General features: G+C 41.6%; 1 protein-coding gene across 1 annotated transcript; it reads left to right on the forward strand.

Moving 5' to 3' along the window:
• The first annotated feature begins 16,061 nt into the window (after nucleotides 1-16,061).
• SPERT (spermatid associated) lies at nucleotides 16,062-17,036 on the forward strand. The gene has a single exon (XM_008929143.1). The coding sequence runs from the start codon at nucleotides 16,062-16,064 to the stop codon at nucleotides 17,034-17,036; it is 975 nt and encodes a 324-aa protein (XP_008927391.1).
• Nucleotides 17,037-17,256: the final 220 nt, after the last annotated feature.

A 17,256-nucleotide genomic window follows, 5' to 3' on the forward strand; every position in this document is an offset into this window, starting at 1 on the left:
CGGGATGGTCCAGTAACAGTTTGATTCTTGCCTGCTGACAATATAGGCTCTTCATTTCAAGTCAAAGAAGAGAAACCAGCAAACTGCATGGGTACTGCTCTCATTCTTACTCCTAAACCAACCCTAGGCACATTTCTTCATCATCTTGCTTTATCAAACTTGAAAAGCAAATCTTGACTAATGAGCAGGGACAGTTTGTGGCCAGTCATGCAGGAAAACAGCTCCACGGGTATGGGGAAGGAGGAAATCAGAAGAAATCTGTTACTTAACTACTGCAGGCTGAGAAAATGAGCTTGAACCCAAAACTTGTGTGGGTTCACTCAGACAGACAAATGAACAGGAACATTTTTATTAGCATACTACATACCAAAATTAAGGAACTGTTCTCTTCTAATGTTTCTGAAACCATTAGCCAGACACACCACACTGGTGACAGCTTTTGAGTGGTTCTCCTGCCCTACAATTTTTCTCCTATGAACAGAAATCTGTAGTGCTGATTGCGAAGGACAGACACCTAATTATAGGGCTTGTTATCACTAGAGTCTGGGAAATATAAAGTCTGCAGTTCGTATGATGTAGAGAATGATAAAGCATCTTGAATCACTAATGTGACTCAAAGTAGGGTCTACTGGAATTTGCACGTTTATTTTCCCTGTTAAATCTGTGGGAAAACCCATTCGCAACAAGATTTGGAATCCTTTGCAGTTCTTTTTCTTGACTTTTGTCAAAACTAAACTTTGAAGGTTTTCCTGACATCTTTATCCCATCAGTCTGTCAGTCAGTCTCACAATGCCCTTCATGCAAACCTATCAGGGCATTCCATAATCTAGCGTTTAATAGACGTCTTGAAGGCAAACAGTGTTTGACAACACCTCAAAGGATTGAGATCCTGCTGCATGCAGGCACAACCCAGCAAGCTTCTGGGACATGTTGTCTCTTTGCTACCCTTGGTGCATGCCCTTGACTGACCACAACATAGCCAGCTTGTCCTCAGGTATGGCTAACAGGGAACGATTTCGGGAAAGGATGGGAGCTGGGCTGTTTCCAGGTAGCACACATCTCTGTCCCGGCTAGCAGTCTGCTTCATTCTTGCACTCAAAACAGATACATTGTTTAGACTGAAATGACATCAGGGAGGGAAAAGAAAGCATTCAATGGCTAAGATGTGAAATGAGGGGAAACAGGCACTTCTTACTGCGTTGCTGAAGGCTTTGTAAAGATAACAAGCCATTAAAATTTATGACTGAGTTCTTGGGGTAGTACTGGTTCGGTTGTTTTTATGCTGCAGTTGCCTGCACAAATTTTGGACTGCTTCTCACCCCCCTCCCCTGCTGCATTTTCCTCCCTTCCTCCTGCCCCTTTCTGTGAGATATTTGGTCCTTTGAATAAATTGCACCTCTTCATTTTTCATGAGCTCATTGTCAAGTCCAGTGCCTGTCTCTAAAGGACAGTTCATCAGGTGGAGTTAACCTGTTTGGTGATAGTGTAAAGCACATCTGAGTTTGCCTCTTTCAGTGGACATTCCTAGAAATTTCCTGTGCTAGTACTCACTCAATGAGTGCTGTGTCTTCATGGCTTGAAAAATCCAACTCCAGAGTCCCTGTTATGTGATACATGGTATACGTGGGGAGAAAACTTCACATTTCTTCACAATTTTAATCTGGAAAAAAAATATAGAAGAAAAGGTCATTTCTAATTCCAGGGTCTTCAATTTTCACAAGAAAAAAATATAGATTTTCCAACTCTTCTTCCTTCTCACACCCTCTTTTGTGACTAACATATCTTAGGCTAGTTCTAAATTTCAAGCAAACCTCAGAAGAGACACAGTTCATAATCAACAAATTATGACCAGCCAGACACTGAGTCATCAAGTGCAAAAGGGAATAACAATGAAAAACAAGGATAAGAAAGAAGAATGGTTCATTCTTGAAATTGGATGAAAGACATTAGACAGTAATGTGCAAATGCATGAAGGAATACCAGAGCAATTTAGGTTAGAAGGATGTGATAGTTAAACCCACCTGAATAGTGGAAATCTTAGTCCTTGTAAATTTTGGGGGAAACCCAGGGAAGGTTCTCAGAAGAATGGGATCTTTATGTTGCTAATGAGCTGGTGACTGTGGAATTCTGAAGCAGCTGTAAATAAAGAATTTACTAGGGAAGTTGAATATGGGAAGCAAGCAGTAAATAGAGAGAGAGAGAGTGTGTATGATAAAATTATGCTTCAAGGATTCTGGTTCTCCTTGATATAACATGTCAAAGCTGGAAATATCCAGTCATGGGCTGCAAACAGCTTTGACAATCTGATTGATGTGTGCATTAACTGAATTCACGACAGAAAATATATGATCCTGCAACTGCTTATTTTTCCCCATGAAAATGATTACCACAAGCACTTTGCGCAGTGACATGTATGTGAACTTGTACCTGTGGTTTCTCAGACACAATACAAAAAGATGTCAGTATAATGAAGAGCCACTATGTCTATCATTTATTTTATATGTATATGCAAATGGCAAGGCATTTAAAACAACTATATTTTTAATAAACTTCGTGTTCTGACCAGATATTTGTTCAACTTTTGTTACCCACATCTGCTGTCCTTTACTTAGGAAGTTTTTCAGTGATTCTGTTGTTTGGGAGAAAAAAAAAAAAGATTGTGTGATGTTATTTCTCAGGTACTGATGTTTTACATGCATAATGCAGAGGGAATGCTGCTTCAGATTTCTGTAAGTGTCTATGCTTCCAGTGCTGTTTTCCTCTCTAAGAACACAGGTATCCCAAGAAAGATAATAGTTTCACCTGGTATTGACATTCACTTACATCTCAGAAGTGGTTTCTTTAGCAGACCTCCCAGGAGATCTGCAGCTCAGCCCTAATCATCACCCAGGTATGTCTGTGCATTGGTGGCGGTTGTGCATCAAAGATGATGTGTTTCAACAACACAGTAAGCAATTTCTGATCTCATTTGCTCAAGCACATTTATTGCATCTGAATTTTTGCCTTTAAACAGTACTGCCTGGGGCTTTCTCAAAAGAGGAAATGAGGGTTACGTGTAGGTGTAAATGGAGGTGACTGGAGACAGTTTCTAAGGGCTCAGTATTTGGTGGCATGGAGCCAGTGTAAAGAGAAGAAAATTGAGATATTGGCAGGTAACAGAACAGAGAGGACTGCAAGGTCTGCTAACAATCACATTGGCCAGAGGAGCTGGAGGTAGCTACTGTCTAGTCTGTCTGCTTTTCTCTTCTGAGGTGAAGTTGCATGAAATAGATGCTCATGGTGTAGTCTTTTACTTATATAACAAGTAAGCTCTTTCTGGGAAGAAAATTACAGAACAAAGGTAAATATGACAAAACAAAGATTAATAATTAGGCAGATGTCTCATTATTTGCAAGACAACATCCTCTGTCATTAGAAAGAAAGCACCTTCTCCCAGGGGTAAGAAGGAAATTTGACCTCTATAAAGATCCTGAATCCAGAAGTGAACAAGGGAGAACGCCCCTTTTTTTAATTTTAGTTTTAGCAAGCTTTATGATTTCTGAAGGCTTGGGGTTAGCAAGGCTGCACCTAGTCAATGAGACTGTGGAGTACAGCAGATAATGGTATCTTTGATCAATCAGGCAAAGCAGATAAAGATGCATTGCAAAAAACTGGCCTGCAAGCCACAGAAATACCTTTTTTCTGTCATTCATCAATTCTTGGGATGAGATTTGTAGAAACTAATCAACATTGAGGTGAAAGGTGAGGGAGATATGGGCTGATGACATGTCTGTAAGATGATGACAGGCTTTGGTTTAGTCATTTCATATGAGGTTTCCCAGGTCACTGGACTTCCCCTTTCTTTCTCCAAAAGGTGGTTTCGCGATGCAGTCTTCCTATTAGCGTCAGGTAGAAATCTTTGCTAGAAACAGGAGGGCACTCTCCAGGTACCTTGTTAGATACAGAAGATTTGAAAATCACAGCAGCAAATAATACAAAGCATTTCATAGCTCTGGAAAAACTTGATTGTCTCATAAAAGAAGGGCTGACAGAGATTTGTCAGCCAGAACAACTATTCTTTTCCATGCAGTTCAAACTTGTGAATAAACATACAATCAGGCACTAATGACAACTTGGCTTTAAATAGGAACTATTTACACATTTCTGTCTTTCTATTGTAAGTACAGGAACCAGTGTCCTCGGTGTTTGTCCATTCAGCAATGAGCACCATGGTACTTGGTCTGTGATCACCTGGAATGCTCTGACAAGCATGAACAGTAAATCAGATTCCTGATACTCTGTCTATGCAGAAAGTGATTTTGGTAAGAGAAGAGGAAGAGTAACATCAGCACACTGTGTAACCTCAGTGTTTGTGTTATGCAAAACGGTCTTAGTTAATGACTATCACAAATTGTATGTTTATTTTGTACAGAAAGTTTAGATGGATTATGGTCTCTACCACAATTTTCAGGTTAAATACCATGCAAAATATTTTAATAGGCATCACATTTTTCTGCCAACTCATCCCTGTATACAGGTGGAAAGAAAAGAGCTATCTTTTTCCTAAGCAGAAGCAGCTTAACTTTGCTTCTTATACAGCCAACTCTGCTCAGACCAGGAGGGACACCTGACATGGCTAGCAGCTCAGTCATATAACATGACATGCTGTAAGAGACACCTTGCAGAAGAGACAGTGTCTCTTACACTGTAAATCAGAGATCCAAAGCTTATGTATATGTGACCTTGTTGGACACCATATCAGAAACCTTGCACAAGGGGCAGTTGCATCGACTGGAGAAGAGCTGATTTAAAAAGGCCACTGAAGGAGAACCAAGGACATGTGAAAGCTAGTAGCACACAGCTAATGTCCAGGTGCATAGTCACAGACCTGTCACACTTAACCACAGAAGAAGGGCCACTTTCACCTTCACTCTTCCCATCAGCAATCTGACTGTAGTTCACATTTAGCAATGCAGAACAAGGTTGCAGATTTTTTTGAGGAGTGTCTCTCCCCATCTCATCACACAACTTGCCTCACATAAGCCTTTTTCTCAGACTTTGCTCACTGAATCATGGACATTACTGCAATGGGAACATCTTCATGGAGTTTGTCCCTTCACCTGGGTGAGATCTGTTCTTTGATAGAGATGTTACACTTTTAAAGCCAGATTTTAAGCAATAAGCTGCCCAGAGCAGTTGCATTCTATTTAAGACTTTTTGAAAGCCTTTTGGTTCACTATAACCTCGAATTGGCATCTGGAGAAAGAGTCACACACTCTTCTCTAAGAGAAATTCTTTTAATTTAGTGAGAAAAATAAGATATTTTCTCAAAAGATTTTACAGGAATAAAATACAACCAAGAAAAAATATTTCACTAAAACACAGTACAAAGACCCATTACACCCACTACAAACAATCAGTATACCAGCTTTAGTAAAACTCAACTCATTGGTTTTAAGTTACCCATAAGAGAAGGAAAAGAGTAAAAGAAGAAAACAGATTAAAAGGTTAAAGAGAGAAGAAAGAGAGAAGCAGAGAGAGGAAAGGAAAAATGGTTTATGACAAGATTCGATGATTCACATGGTGCGGGCAGCAAGAGAAAAGAGAGAGAGAGAAAAGAAAAAATGGTTATTGACAAGATCTGATGGTTCACATGGTTCACATTGCAGGAGAGAAGAGAGAGAGCAAGCTCATATGGAGTCTCATGAATTTATAGAGTTCAGTTTTCCCTCCCAGGCAGGATATCCGGTCAGTGTCTTCCAGGCCAGAGTGAGTTGTGCTGTAGGCAGTCGTGGGCTGCAGGGGTGTGGTGTGGGTGGGCTACCAGGCAGGTCTGCCTTGACTGACAGCCTGGCTGCAGGGCCTGCAGTGATGCCATGTGCTCTGCATGGGTTCAACCATGTCCACTGCAGGACCTTTCGACTCTGCCATGTGCTCTCAGCAGGCCTTATGTGATAAGGCAGCCTTACCTCCGACCCATATCAATAAGTCAGTGAGATTCGGATCCAGTATCTCACAGATGTGTGGGTTTTTCCTTGTGGGTGGTTAAGAGTGAAAGCTCTACACCAAGTAAGGAACAACAATAGTAATAAAAGGTAGTGTAATATTTTTTAAAGCTCAATAATTCTGCACTTGCTCCTGCTGAGATACACCTTGCTATGAAGCTTATGCCACTCATGGGGCTGTTCATTTGAGCAAGGCAGAGCAGCAGGGACATTATAATTAACAATGCTTAGCAGGAAACAAGTTATTGTGCTTGGGGCAGAAGGGCAAAAACTGTTCTTTATTATTTTTTGAAGAGTTAATTGGTAGTAGGCAAAGATTTGCTGCATTGAGCCAGCAGGTGCTGCTTTATGACTACATTAATGTTAATGATATCCTCCAGACACATATGAAGACAGGTTAACCTGTTTCTTTCTCTTTGCATTTCTCTAAGTGGATGTGTGTTCTGGTTCCAGTTATTTTTCAAGTTCCACCACAGGGCATTTGGACAGACAGTGACCCCAAATTTACACAGATGTCTGCAGGTAGTTTTGCAAAACTTTTGTAACCTCTATTCACCCCATGACAGACTGTAGATTAAAAGATGAGGGAAATGGGTAAGAGGGGTTGCTTCTGTGGCATAAAATCATTCCTAGGGGTTGCATAACATTTCTACAATTGCCTCTTTAACTGTTCCTATGTGTGCTTAACAATAGTACCTGGATCTAACTGTTTATTCTCTTTTTTCGTCACTGAAACCTCTATTCTTTAGGCATACCATTAAAAGAGTACTCTGGCAGCAATTTAAATCCTGAGATGAGCAGATGTTAAAACTGTGTTCCTCTAAGTAAAGTGTGCCATGGCCCACCAAAGCATGATACATGCTAGAAAAGGTAAACCAGTGGCTCCACAGAGCTTGAAATGGTCTTCTTTCAGTGCCACTCTACATCTGAAGTTTAGTTATGAGCCTATATTTTCTTTTTTTTTTTTTCTTCATGTGCTTTTTGAATATCTAGTTTGGCAAAAGTGCGCTGTCTGGCATTAAACTTCAGAGATCCTTCAAGATATTTATATTTTTCCTAGGATGCTTGCTTTGCACAAGCCCATCAGCTTCAGTAAAAATCCGGGTGCCATGGCAAGCAAAAATGCTGTGGAAGGACAGTCCTTGAAGCTGGGTGCAGAGCTTTTTGCAAAACTCAGGTGACAGAGCTACCATTTGAGAAACCCACCAGGCAAAGACTGATTCTGAATGCCAAATCTGATTTTTAATAAGATTACCGGGTGGGTTCTGTGCCTTGTTAGAAGTCTGCTTCTGCAGATCTAGTGATAACATAATGGGAGAACAAATCTTGCATGCACATAAAGACTGAGAGAGTTGTACTGAGCAGTGTTTGCCTGTCAGAACATGGGTACAAGACCAAGTAAGCTATTTCAAAATTTCTTGGAAAATGAAACATGAATAATCAGAAAGTGGGAGAAGAGACTATATAAAATCTTAGGAGTGACTGTTCATAATTTTTAGAAATGGTATCTCTGGGGTACAGTGCTCCTCTAAGGTGCTCGGGCCTCCTGGTCAAAGGGAAGGGATTTGAAAGGGCCAGTTGATTTTGAAGAATCAACAAATGGTTACAACACTGGTGCCACAGCCAGAGGTTCGGCTACTTAGGTCATGGGGCTCACTTTGAGAAACCTGGTCTACTGGGAGCTGATGGGGTTCGTCTGTCAGAGAAGGGGAAGAGCACCTTTGGTCATAGGCTCGACAAGCTAGTGAAGGGTGCTTTAAAGTAATGTTACCAGGGGAGGGAAACCTCAGTCTATCCACTCCTACCAGTTTGATGCCAGTGCCAGCCAGAGATGCTCAGAACCTGGAGAGGGATCCCAGGTCAGCAGGAGAGCACCTGAAGAGCAGCACAATGTGATTCTGGCCACTCCAGCCAGTGTCAGCTTAATGGAGGACCCAACTTAAATGTCTCTATCAAAAGCGTGGGGAATAAACAAAAGGAATTATAGAAGTATGCATGCCTGCAGGGCTGTGATCTTATTGGCTTCCTGGAGATGTGATGGAATGGCTTCTGTGACCGGAGTGTTGGAATGTAGGGATACAGGCTCTTCAGGGAGGACAGGATGTGGAGATGAGAAGGGAGTGTGTCAGCCTCTATGTCAATGACTAGCTGGAGTGCATGGAGCTCTGCCTAGGAATGGATGAGGAACCAACTGAGAGCTTATGGGCTAGGATTAAAGGGAGAGTAGGGATAAGTGACATTATAGTGGGTGTCTACTCCAGGCTGCCTGACCAGGAAGACTGAGTGGATGAGTTGTTCTGTAGACAGGTAGGAGTGGCCTCATGTTCACAAGCCATGGTCCTTAGGAGGAACTTCATCCAACGTTATATCTGTTGGAGAAACAACACAGCAGGACATTAATGATCCAGGATGTTCCTGGAATGCACTGACAATAAATTCCTTCTCCAAATGATAGAGAAGCCAAAGAGGAAAGTTGGTTATTAATCAAGGATCACCTCCTCCAAGCTCAGGAGCAATACATCCCAACAAAGACAAAGTCAGGTAAAAATGCCGGAAGGTCTGCGTGGATGAATAAGGAACTCTGGAGAAACTTAAGGACAAGGTCTGGGTTTTCAGGTTCCTTGATAAATCCTTGGATTAGTGTCTGAATGGAATTTTTATGTTGGTTTCATGATTCTTCATGTATCATTTTTTACAGTCCAGTGCCTCTTAAGTCCTAATAGGATACTACTTTTTTAAGGTGTTTGTTTCCTCTTCTGTACTGCTTTTAAAATAAAATGAAATGGTTAGACTTCAGTTAAACAGATCCTTATTAAAGTAGGAGCTAGTCTGATAATGACTTAATTGGTGCGACGTGGACATCACATGTTATTTGATATCCATTCCATTATAATTAAGAAGTGGCTAATAGACAATTAATATACAGGATTACACACTTAGCTAATTAGATGATTTTAATTTTTTTTTAGATTAAAATGTACAGGACCCCATAAATCACTATTAGAGATTATTTAATAAGCTTGAACTCTCAATTTTCTCCCTGTCAATCAGGAATGGAACCACTGACTTTTCCTCTCGCCCAGAGACACTTGTCATGTGGAAGAACTGCTGTGTTCAGCATGAGCTGAAATGCCCTCAACTCCCAAATCTTGCATGTTTGCAGGACATCACAGCTCAAGTCTGTGCTCTCGTGTTCTGTTCTACTCACCAAGACTCACAGCTCCTGCCTCTGCACATGAAATGGAATGTTCCCCCTGTTCCCACAGTTTTAGCAGCGTCTTGCTTGGTGCCCATGAGAGACAGGAATTTTGCACATAGTTTCTTTTAATCCTTGTCAAGAAGAGACAGTTCTTTTCTGTTCTGCAAAGCTGATCCCATTTAGGTGTCCCAGGCCATGCAGCAGTTGTTGGCTCGGCAGCACCTTCCCTTATACGGTGCATGTGTGAGCCAAGCTGAGCTGGAGCTCTCTGCTGGGGTGTGAGGCTCTGTTTTAACCACCTTAATTGAGAAGGCTAACAACTGCAGATTCCTCAGCACTCACTGCAGGGAGAGACATCTACGGCTTTAGGAAGTGGCACATCATATCCAACAACACTGAGGGCCAGGAAGAATTCACCTCCAAACTGTAGACAGCTACTTTGAGATGTCTACATGTAATACCTCCAGGACAGTAAAGTGTTTAAGCTCTACTGCAGTCAGCAGAGAAGTAATCAGTGCAGTAATGAGGGCCCAAGCATCACTTGGCTGACAAACCATGAAGGGCTCAAGTCTGTTGCCTGAACACCACTGCCTATTGCTGTTTGGGGTTTGTATCAGAGGTCAGGGACAGTGTGTTCAGCACATCCTGGTGGCAGACCTGCCTCTCAGAGTGTCCTTTGCAGGGCATGTGGGATACCTCCTGGTCACGTGTGGCACATTGAGGTGACTGTACCAATCCAAATTGTCCCTGTGTACAGAAAGACCAAGGAACTCCTCTGGGTGCAATGTTAGCTCTGCCCCTCCATCCGCTGTGGTGAGCGTGCCTCTGCCCACAGAACTGAAAAAAAGTGCACCAATGATAATTTCTTCTAGTATTTCATCAACAATAAACTACTAATGGGCTGTTCCAGCAGCACAGAGTGCTCTGTAAATTTTGATCTGATCAGGCAGAACTAGGAGAGTGATACAGCAGTTCGGCTGTGTTTTGTTGGCAAGGCTCACAAGCAGTATATCACAGAGGCACAGCACAAAGGAATAGTGTTGACAGGTGATGGCTTAGAGTTGACCAAGAGACTGCACATGGTTTTGATGAAATTTTTGAAATATTTGTAGCTGAAGTAGAAAGAAAGCAAAGTGGGAATGAGATCTAAGGCGGAACAACACAAAGCCTGACATGTCTGTAAGATGTCACTTACTAGCAAAAGTTAAATGTTTTGCTTCACCTTGTAAAGAATGTGTGTATTACAATCATGGATATAAATAAAAGTAGCATGTAGGGCTTCTTTACTGTCATACTTTCATGTTCAAGGCACTTTAAAAGTAAAAATGAATTTCTCTTGACACTTGCATCAGAAAGTCAGTATCCCAAACTCTCTGAGAACCTGAGGAAATGGGGGTATGGGAACAGATGACTTGCCTAATTTATCTAAAATGAAAATAGAATCAGGGAGAAGGTATGAAAGTAGATATTTCTACCTTTTGTTTCAGCTCTCAGCTGACCTAGTGTTGACAGGAATGTGCAGAGTTTGGTGTTTGCATGGCATTGGATGTGTGAGGGTTATACCAAGGCAAACACAGCTTTGTGATGGTGTCACTGGAAGGACAATTAGTCTAAATAGAGGTTGACATAGGTGTGTCTCTCGAGCCATTTATCTGTCTCAAAAAAAACTGATCTGGAGTTTTTCATTACTGATTTTTACACTGCTGACGAAGTGCACTCATCTCTCCCTGGGAAAAATACTATGCTATCACCACATCTCCCTCCAGACACTTCACTGCCTCAAAAACTGAGAAAACATAATTTTTACTCCCTATCTAGTTATTGAGGTCAGGAGATGATTCAAGAGCACTCAAGTATGCAAGAGGCTTTTTAGTGACTAGGTGGGATTTGCATCCAGGTTTAATGCACTGGAGAACAGTGAATGAGTGTGTGGTGAGACCAACCTGCATTGACATGAACAGAGGCTTGCATTTCAGAAGAACAAATGTGTTTGGGATGGTAAAAAGTGGCAGCACATGCCTTTGGTTTCATCAAATAAATATTTGGGAATATAGCATATTTATGAGAATAGAAAAAGAGAGAAGATGCTCAAAATTCAAAGAAACATACTTTTACTAGAAAAACCAAAAGATTATTATTAGTGCAAGCACTTTGACAGGTCTTCTAACCCAAAAGCAATGAAAGGAAAGGGATGAACTTTACTGCAGGTACATGCCACCATTTCCACTAGGAGGGAGGCTAGTCTGGGGTCTACAGGGTCTTGCAAGATCTTCGTGGTAGCAGTTCAGACCTCACTCTTCCCCCTTGCTTTCAACCCATCACTGGATGATCTCTTGCACCCCAGCATGGAACATGGAGAATTATATAAGTGTGTCTGGGGTAATACACTCTCTCCCACTGAATCCTTTCTAAAACCAGATAACTTCCAAGAAGAAGGACAACAAAGTCAGCTGAACAGCCTGATAAAAGGTGTGTGGGTGGGATGGAGAATATGGCTTTGATTCCAATTAATATTTAATTCTTTGTATAGTGAAACATCTTTGGGAAATTGAGTAATTTGAAGCTCTGGACAAAGCACTCAGCTGGGAAGTCAGGTCAAACCCTTCTTACAGAGCAGAAGTTGCTTGTCTCTTGGCAGGGAGGGGAACACACTCAGCATTATTTCTGCCTTTATAATCTTGTGAATGACATCTCAGTCCTTTCGGGAGTCCAGCTCAGAAATCAGTGTAGCTGCTACAAAAAATTCTTCAGTGGGCTGTTGCAGCATTTCCAATTCTGATGTGCGCATAAACATATTTCATGATATTCACTAAATTTGATTTAAATGTACTGGCATTTGAATTCATAATTTTCAGCAAATAAATGACTTGCCAGAAGAACTTTACACAACTTTAAGGAAAATACTGCATAAGAAAAGGCAAAGATACACTACCAACTTAATTCTCCATGGTTTTTGATTAAGCAGGCTTTCTCTGCTGATCACTCTTATGCTGCACTTGTCTCTATTTAAAGTCAGTTTCTAGTCAGCTCTTAAACTTCTAACTGTTCATCTGAGGTCACTTTCAGTGCCCACAGACTCAGTTCTCCAAAAGTTCAGACTGACCATTTCAGTCACCTCTCCTGAAAACTGGTTGCACAGGGTAGTGCCCTTAAATTCCCTCTGATGGCAGGCCAAGCACAAGCACCCCATGTTGAAATCTTTTCCTTTCTCTTTTGAGGACGTTTTTCTGTTTTCCTGTACAAGATCCTAGAGCTCAAATAAAGAAGAATGCTCCCTGGGGAGTTGCCATAGTAATCTGTGAATTTTTTTTGTTGTCTAAGGTTAAATATAAGCAAGGGAGAAATTACAGAGAAGAATTTTATACCTGAATTTATAATTTTCATATAACACCAAAGCTGAACTGTACCTCCAAGTTCCTAAAGCAATAACAGTCACCTTGAGGCTGATGTCACCATGGTAATTTTCACTGGAAAAGAAATTAACTGCTGTATTTATTATTCAAGAACTCTGATTAGAAAAAAAAATTCCACATCTGAAAGATGTAGCAAATAAGAAAGACAATGAGATCATTAGAGATGTAAAGACATGGAAGTGGGAATAGGCTGCTACAAATAATATCTAAACCTGCAATGCATGAATGCCCTGCATATTCTACTTTCTTCTTAATAGGGTTTAGTGATAATCTGCTCTTAAACGTATAGTCAAAGAAGAACTTCAGACCCACATTGTCCTTGGAAAATAACTTCAACTCTCATAGCGCATACAAGGACGTGATTTTTGAACTTATCAATATCAGTCCAGCAACAAATATAATTTGAAGATTCAAAATACAAACAAAATTTGTTTTAAGCAGGTGTGATGGAGAAAGAATCCATCCAAATGCCTCTCAGTTATGAGCATCAAAGGCAGATCAGGAAGTCTGGGATCAGGAAAGGGCATGGGAGCCGAGCTAGCAGAAAGGTCGTTTCCATGAGAAATAACCCAAAAGAGCAATGCTGGGAAAAATCGAAGACAATCTTGAGATGACAGCAGGCTTGTGCAAAGAGGGCGTGCAGGAGCTCTTAGCCCCTGGGGGGAGGGCAGGTGGCTGCATCTGGAGCAAGGTCTCTGCCAGTGCTCACATCACTGTCAGTCCCCACTGTCCCTTGCTGTGCGCTCTCTCTGCCCTTGGACACTCCGCAGCAGCAGGACCTCAGACCGGGATGCTTGGCTGTACCATGGGGAGAAGGGAAGAGCCCTGGCTTCAGTGAGAAGGTGAGCATGTGCTGGGTGTGCAATTTAGTGCAGTCAAATTGCCCAGCCTGTCTTGACTTTGTGTGGCTTCCCTGCAGCTGGCTACCTTGCCCATCCACCCCAGCTCCCAGCATTTCCCAGGGTTATTCAGAGATGGGGGAAAAATTATACGGGAGGCGGGACAACTTGAAGTCTCTCTCTGAAGCTAGGGTCAATGTGTCCCCTGCAGTGCAAAAGAGCTGACAGAGCCACTGTCAGGTTTAATTGTCCCCAAGATAATGTCCTTCAAGGCCATATATATTATACATTTCTGTTTATCCTGAAAATATGCTGTCTAAACACTTTACTGTAAGTGACTTTAACAACTCTAGCTGCTGGTCCATCATACGCAGTGGCAGGTGGGTCTGGGCTTATGATGCTGGATGTTTTCTGCATCTCCTCTGGATATTTAGGAGTCTTTTCCCCATGTTACTGATTTGCCCTCTGCCCCTGTCTTTGAGCTGTTGGGGGAAACAGAATCACAGAATATTCTGAGTTGGAAGGAACCCACGAGGATCATCGAGTTCAACTCTTAAGTGAATGGCTCAATGGGATGGGCACCCCAATGGAATGGAATGGGTCAGAAAGGCTGCAGGGGAAAGGGTGCAAGGGAGGGAGTAACATATGGCTCTGAACATATGTGGTGTAAGTGAAAACAAAACTGCTAAAAAAGAGATTTTGGGGAAATCCCTTTTAGAAGAGAAATTATACTATGAAAACACAAGTCTGATATGTGATTAAGCAGCCAGTGATGTGGAAGACAACACTGAAAGTCAGATGGAAACCCTATTTCAATAAAATCAAGTGTTACTTCAACCATACCTATATTGCAATAGCCCTCTCCTATATTAAGGACTTTTGGATTTTAAATGAAGCAATAATTTTATGAGCATTTGGACAAGCTTAGTAAGGGGGTGAAGGATGCATCTATCAATATTTGCTCTCAGAAGAAATCTGGAGGAGCCCGGAGATGCAGTGCTGTTTTGTGAAAATGACAGGGAAAGGGGGGGAAGCAACAGGTTTTGAAAAGGAGAGGGCAAAAATAGGACACAGCATGCACAATGGGATGGCAGAGCTGGAGGCTACGAGGAGATTGTGTGTGGTGGTCACCCTGTACTTAATGCCTGGAGTAGAGACACGAGGGCAAGATTCATGAAGGTAAAACTCTCCTCATGGACAAAAAGGCAGAACAACGCTTTCCAAGGGACAGAAGGGCAGCTGAGGAGAGGAGTAGGCCTGAGTGAAATTTGACAACTAACTTCTTTCTTATTTTTTTAACTAGAAAAAGGTACATTTACTCTGTTAGAAACATTGTGCAGAAACCCTAAGAATTCCAACAATTTAGTTATAAAAACAGTTCAACCTCAGTTCAAATAATTTCATCATGAAAATCACACTAATTTAATTTTGGTTAAAACTGCAGAAAATAAGCTTTTCTTGAGCATAAAACATTTTTGATTATTTGGTGGGTTGCTTTTTTTTTCATGTAAAAGACTGAAGTCCTTCATTTGCCTTGGTTTACTCCTGACTAGAAGGTGATTCAGGCTGCAACATTTTGGGTAGAGGAAAGGGGGGGAATAGTGTTCAGCTGAGGTTTCTGTGACTGAAATGAGAAGCATTAAAGGTGAGGCCCTGCAGTATGGATTTTAGAGATGAGTTTTCTGATGATGTGAAAAAGAGGCAGATGGACTGTAGGAAAAAGATAAGCAATCACTATTGTAGGGTTAGAAAGCAAGAAAAATAACAGAACTATCAAGGGATATAAAGAAAAGAGTGACAGGAGAAATGAGAAAGAAAGATGGAGAATTATCTATGGGTTGTGACAGTGTTTGGACCATGGTGATGGGAGCTTGTCAAAAAAACATGCAAAGAGCAACAGAGCTGTCTTGGTCTTGATGTCCCAGGGCTGTGGTTTGGGGTTTTAAATTATCTGTGCATAGTGTATCACTTCATGCTCTTCCTGTTCACAGTTCTGTGGATTTTAAGATCAAAACTGCCACAGCATTTTTGTGGTGTCCGGTTAACACAGGCTACTCAACATCAACGAGAAAATCCTCTCAAGGCCAGTTTGCTCTATGATCCTTTAAAAATGTTTTATTTTGTAAAGTTGTTTCAGTCTCATAACAATTTTTAATTTGTTTGTCTGTCAGTCATTTGAGAACAGGTTATTCTGAGGCAAAAGATATTCTTGCATTTTACTCTCTTATAGGTCCATAAAAATGCGGTAGAGAGACAAAGGAAAAGTCCAAGGTTTTATCAACAGCTTGTAGTGCTGCCATAGGGGTGCTTTATCTACCAATGCCAATTTTCTCAGCTTCTATAAGTTAAGTATCTGGTATATTCCTTACCTTTCAGCATCAAAGGGGCAACATGGTCAACTGTGAGAACTGATTTATTTGCTTGTTCCTATCATTAACGTAGTCTGATTCTGATTTGGAATTTTGGCAGTAAGTCTATGCATTTGTGTTCCCTGTTCTTTCAGTCCTAATCAAGTTTCTCCAGTCCCAGTGTGTCACCTACTCCTTGACAGTGGACAGTGGCCCCTTGCAGAAGTCCTGGAAAAAGCCTTTTCACACAGCCCTCCTCAATTTACTAAAGAAAGGTGATGTCTGCATTTGATTTGAGGAAGCAGAGCATGCAGTGTACAGAGCCTGAGACACACTATATCACCCCTCGGATGAAACCAAGGGATCAGATGTTTGTCTTCACTGATGGTAAATGGGGGAATGAGATCTACTGCCAGCCACCCTTTCCTTCCCACCGGAAACTCTTTAGCAAGGAGACACAGAATGAGTGGAGCATCTGGGAGGAGAACAGAGCACTCTGGCAGGAAAACCAAGTCCTCTGCATCAAAACCAGGATGCTCTGGGAAGAAAACAAAGCTCTACAAGAGCTTTGTCAGTCACAGAAAAAAGCTGTCCGGTTTATTTACACCGATGCTATTCAGCAAAGCCTCCAGAACGAAAACAAGTCATTTCCATTCTTCCAAGACTTTCAGTTCAGCCCAGGCAAAAAAGCTCTCCAAGTAGTCCAGGAAAAGAATAAAGTCTTTGAGGATTTCCAGCAGGAGAATAAAGCAGTTCCTGTTACATGGAAAGACCAAGAAGCCATCGCAGTCCATAAAGAGAGCAAAGATGCCCCCTCAGATCTTCAGAAGAACACTGATACCATCAGAGCTGTGGAAAATGGTAACATTGGTCCAGTCCCCCAGCAGAAACATGAAGGTAAAAAGAAGAGCACTACTCCAACCCAGAATAAGACCAAGTCTGCCACAACTACACCAGGTAAGCATGAAATCCTCTGGGTTGTCCCAGACCTATGCGAGCTCCACCACAACTTCCTGAAAATGAACCATCTCCCTGGGGAGAAACAGGGCTGTCACAGTCTCTATGACATGGATGGATCCTTCCAAGAAGATTACAATAAATTGAAGCTGCAGCTGAATGCTGTGAAAAACACTGTGTCAGACATTATGGCTCAAATGGAAATGCTGGAAAAGGAGATCATTGCCATCACTTCCCCAATGTATGAAGAAGCAGGCCAGAAGTTGTCAACTAAGCATCAGCTTGGGGACACATGAAGTTTTGTTCTAAGACCTGTTAGTTCAATTCCTGGAAAGCTTTTCTCCTTTTTTTTTTGGTGAAACCTAATAAAATCCCAGTAGAGCTTGAAAACATCTGGGGAACATTGTGTTATTCTGAAACTTTCTTGTACTACTTAGATGTATTTCACCTTCTGGTTATACGGTGTGGGTGACTGCCATGAATTTGCCTAGAGTCAAGAATCATGTTTTTCAGCTT

The sequence above is a fragment of the Manacus vitellinus genome, unplaced genomic scaffold, assembly GCF_001715985.3.
Source record: "Manacus vitellinus isolate BGI_N305 unplaced genomic scaffold, ASM171598v3 scaffold_2_pilon, whole genome shotgun sequence".
Classification (NCBI taxonomy): domain Eukaryota; kingdom Metazoa; phylum Chordata; class Aves; order Passeriformes; family Pipridae; genus Manacus; species Manacus vitellinus.

What these genes read in the sequence shown, in the direction of transcription:
- SPERT (XM_008929143.1), top strand. Translation starts at nt 16,062, where the DNA reads ATGTCTGCATTTGATTTGAGGAAGCAGAGCATGCAGTGTACAGAGCCT.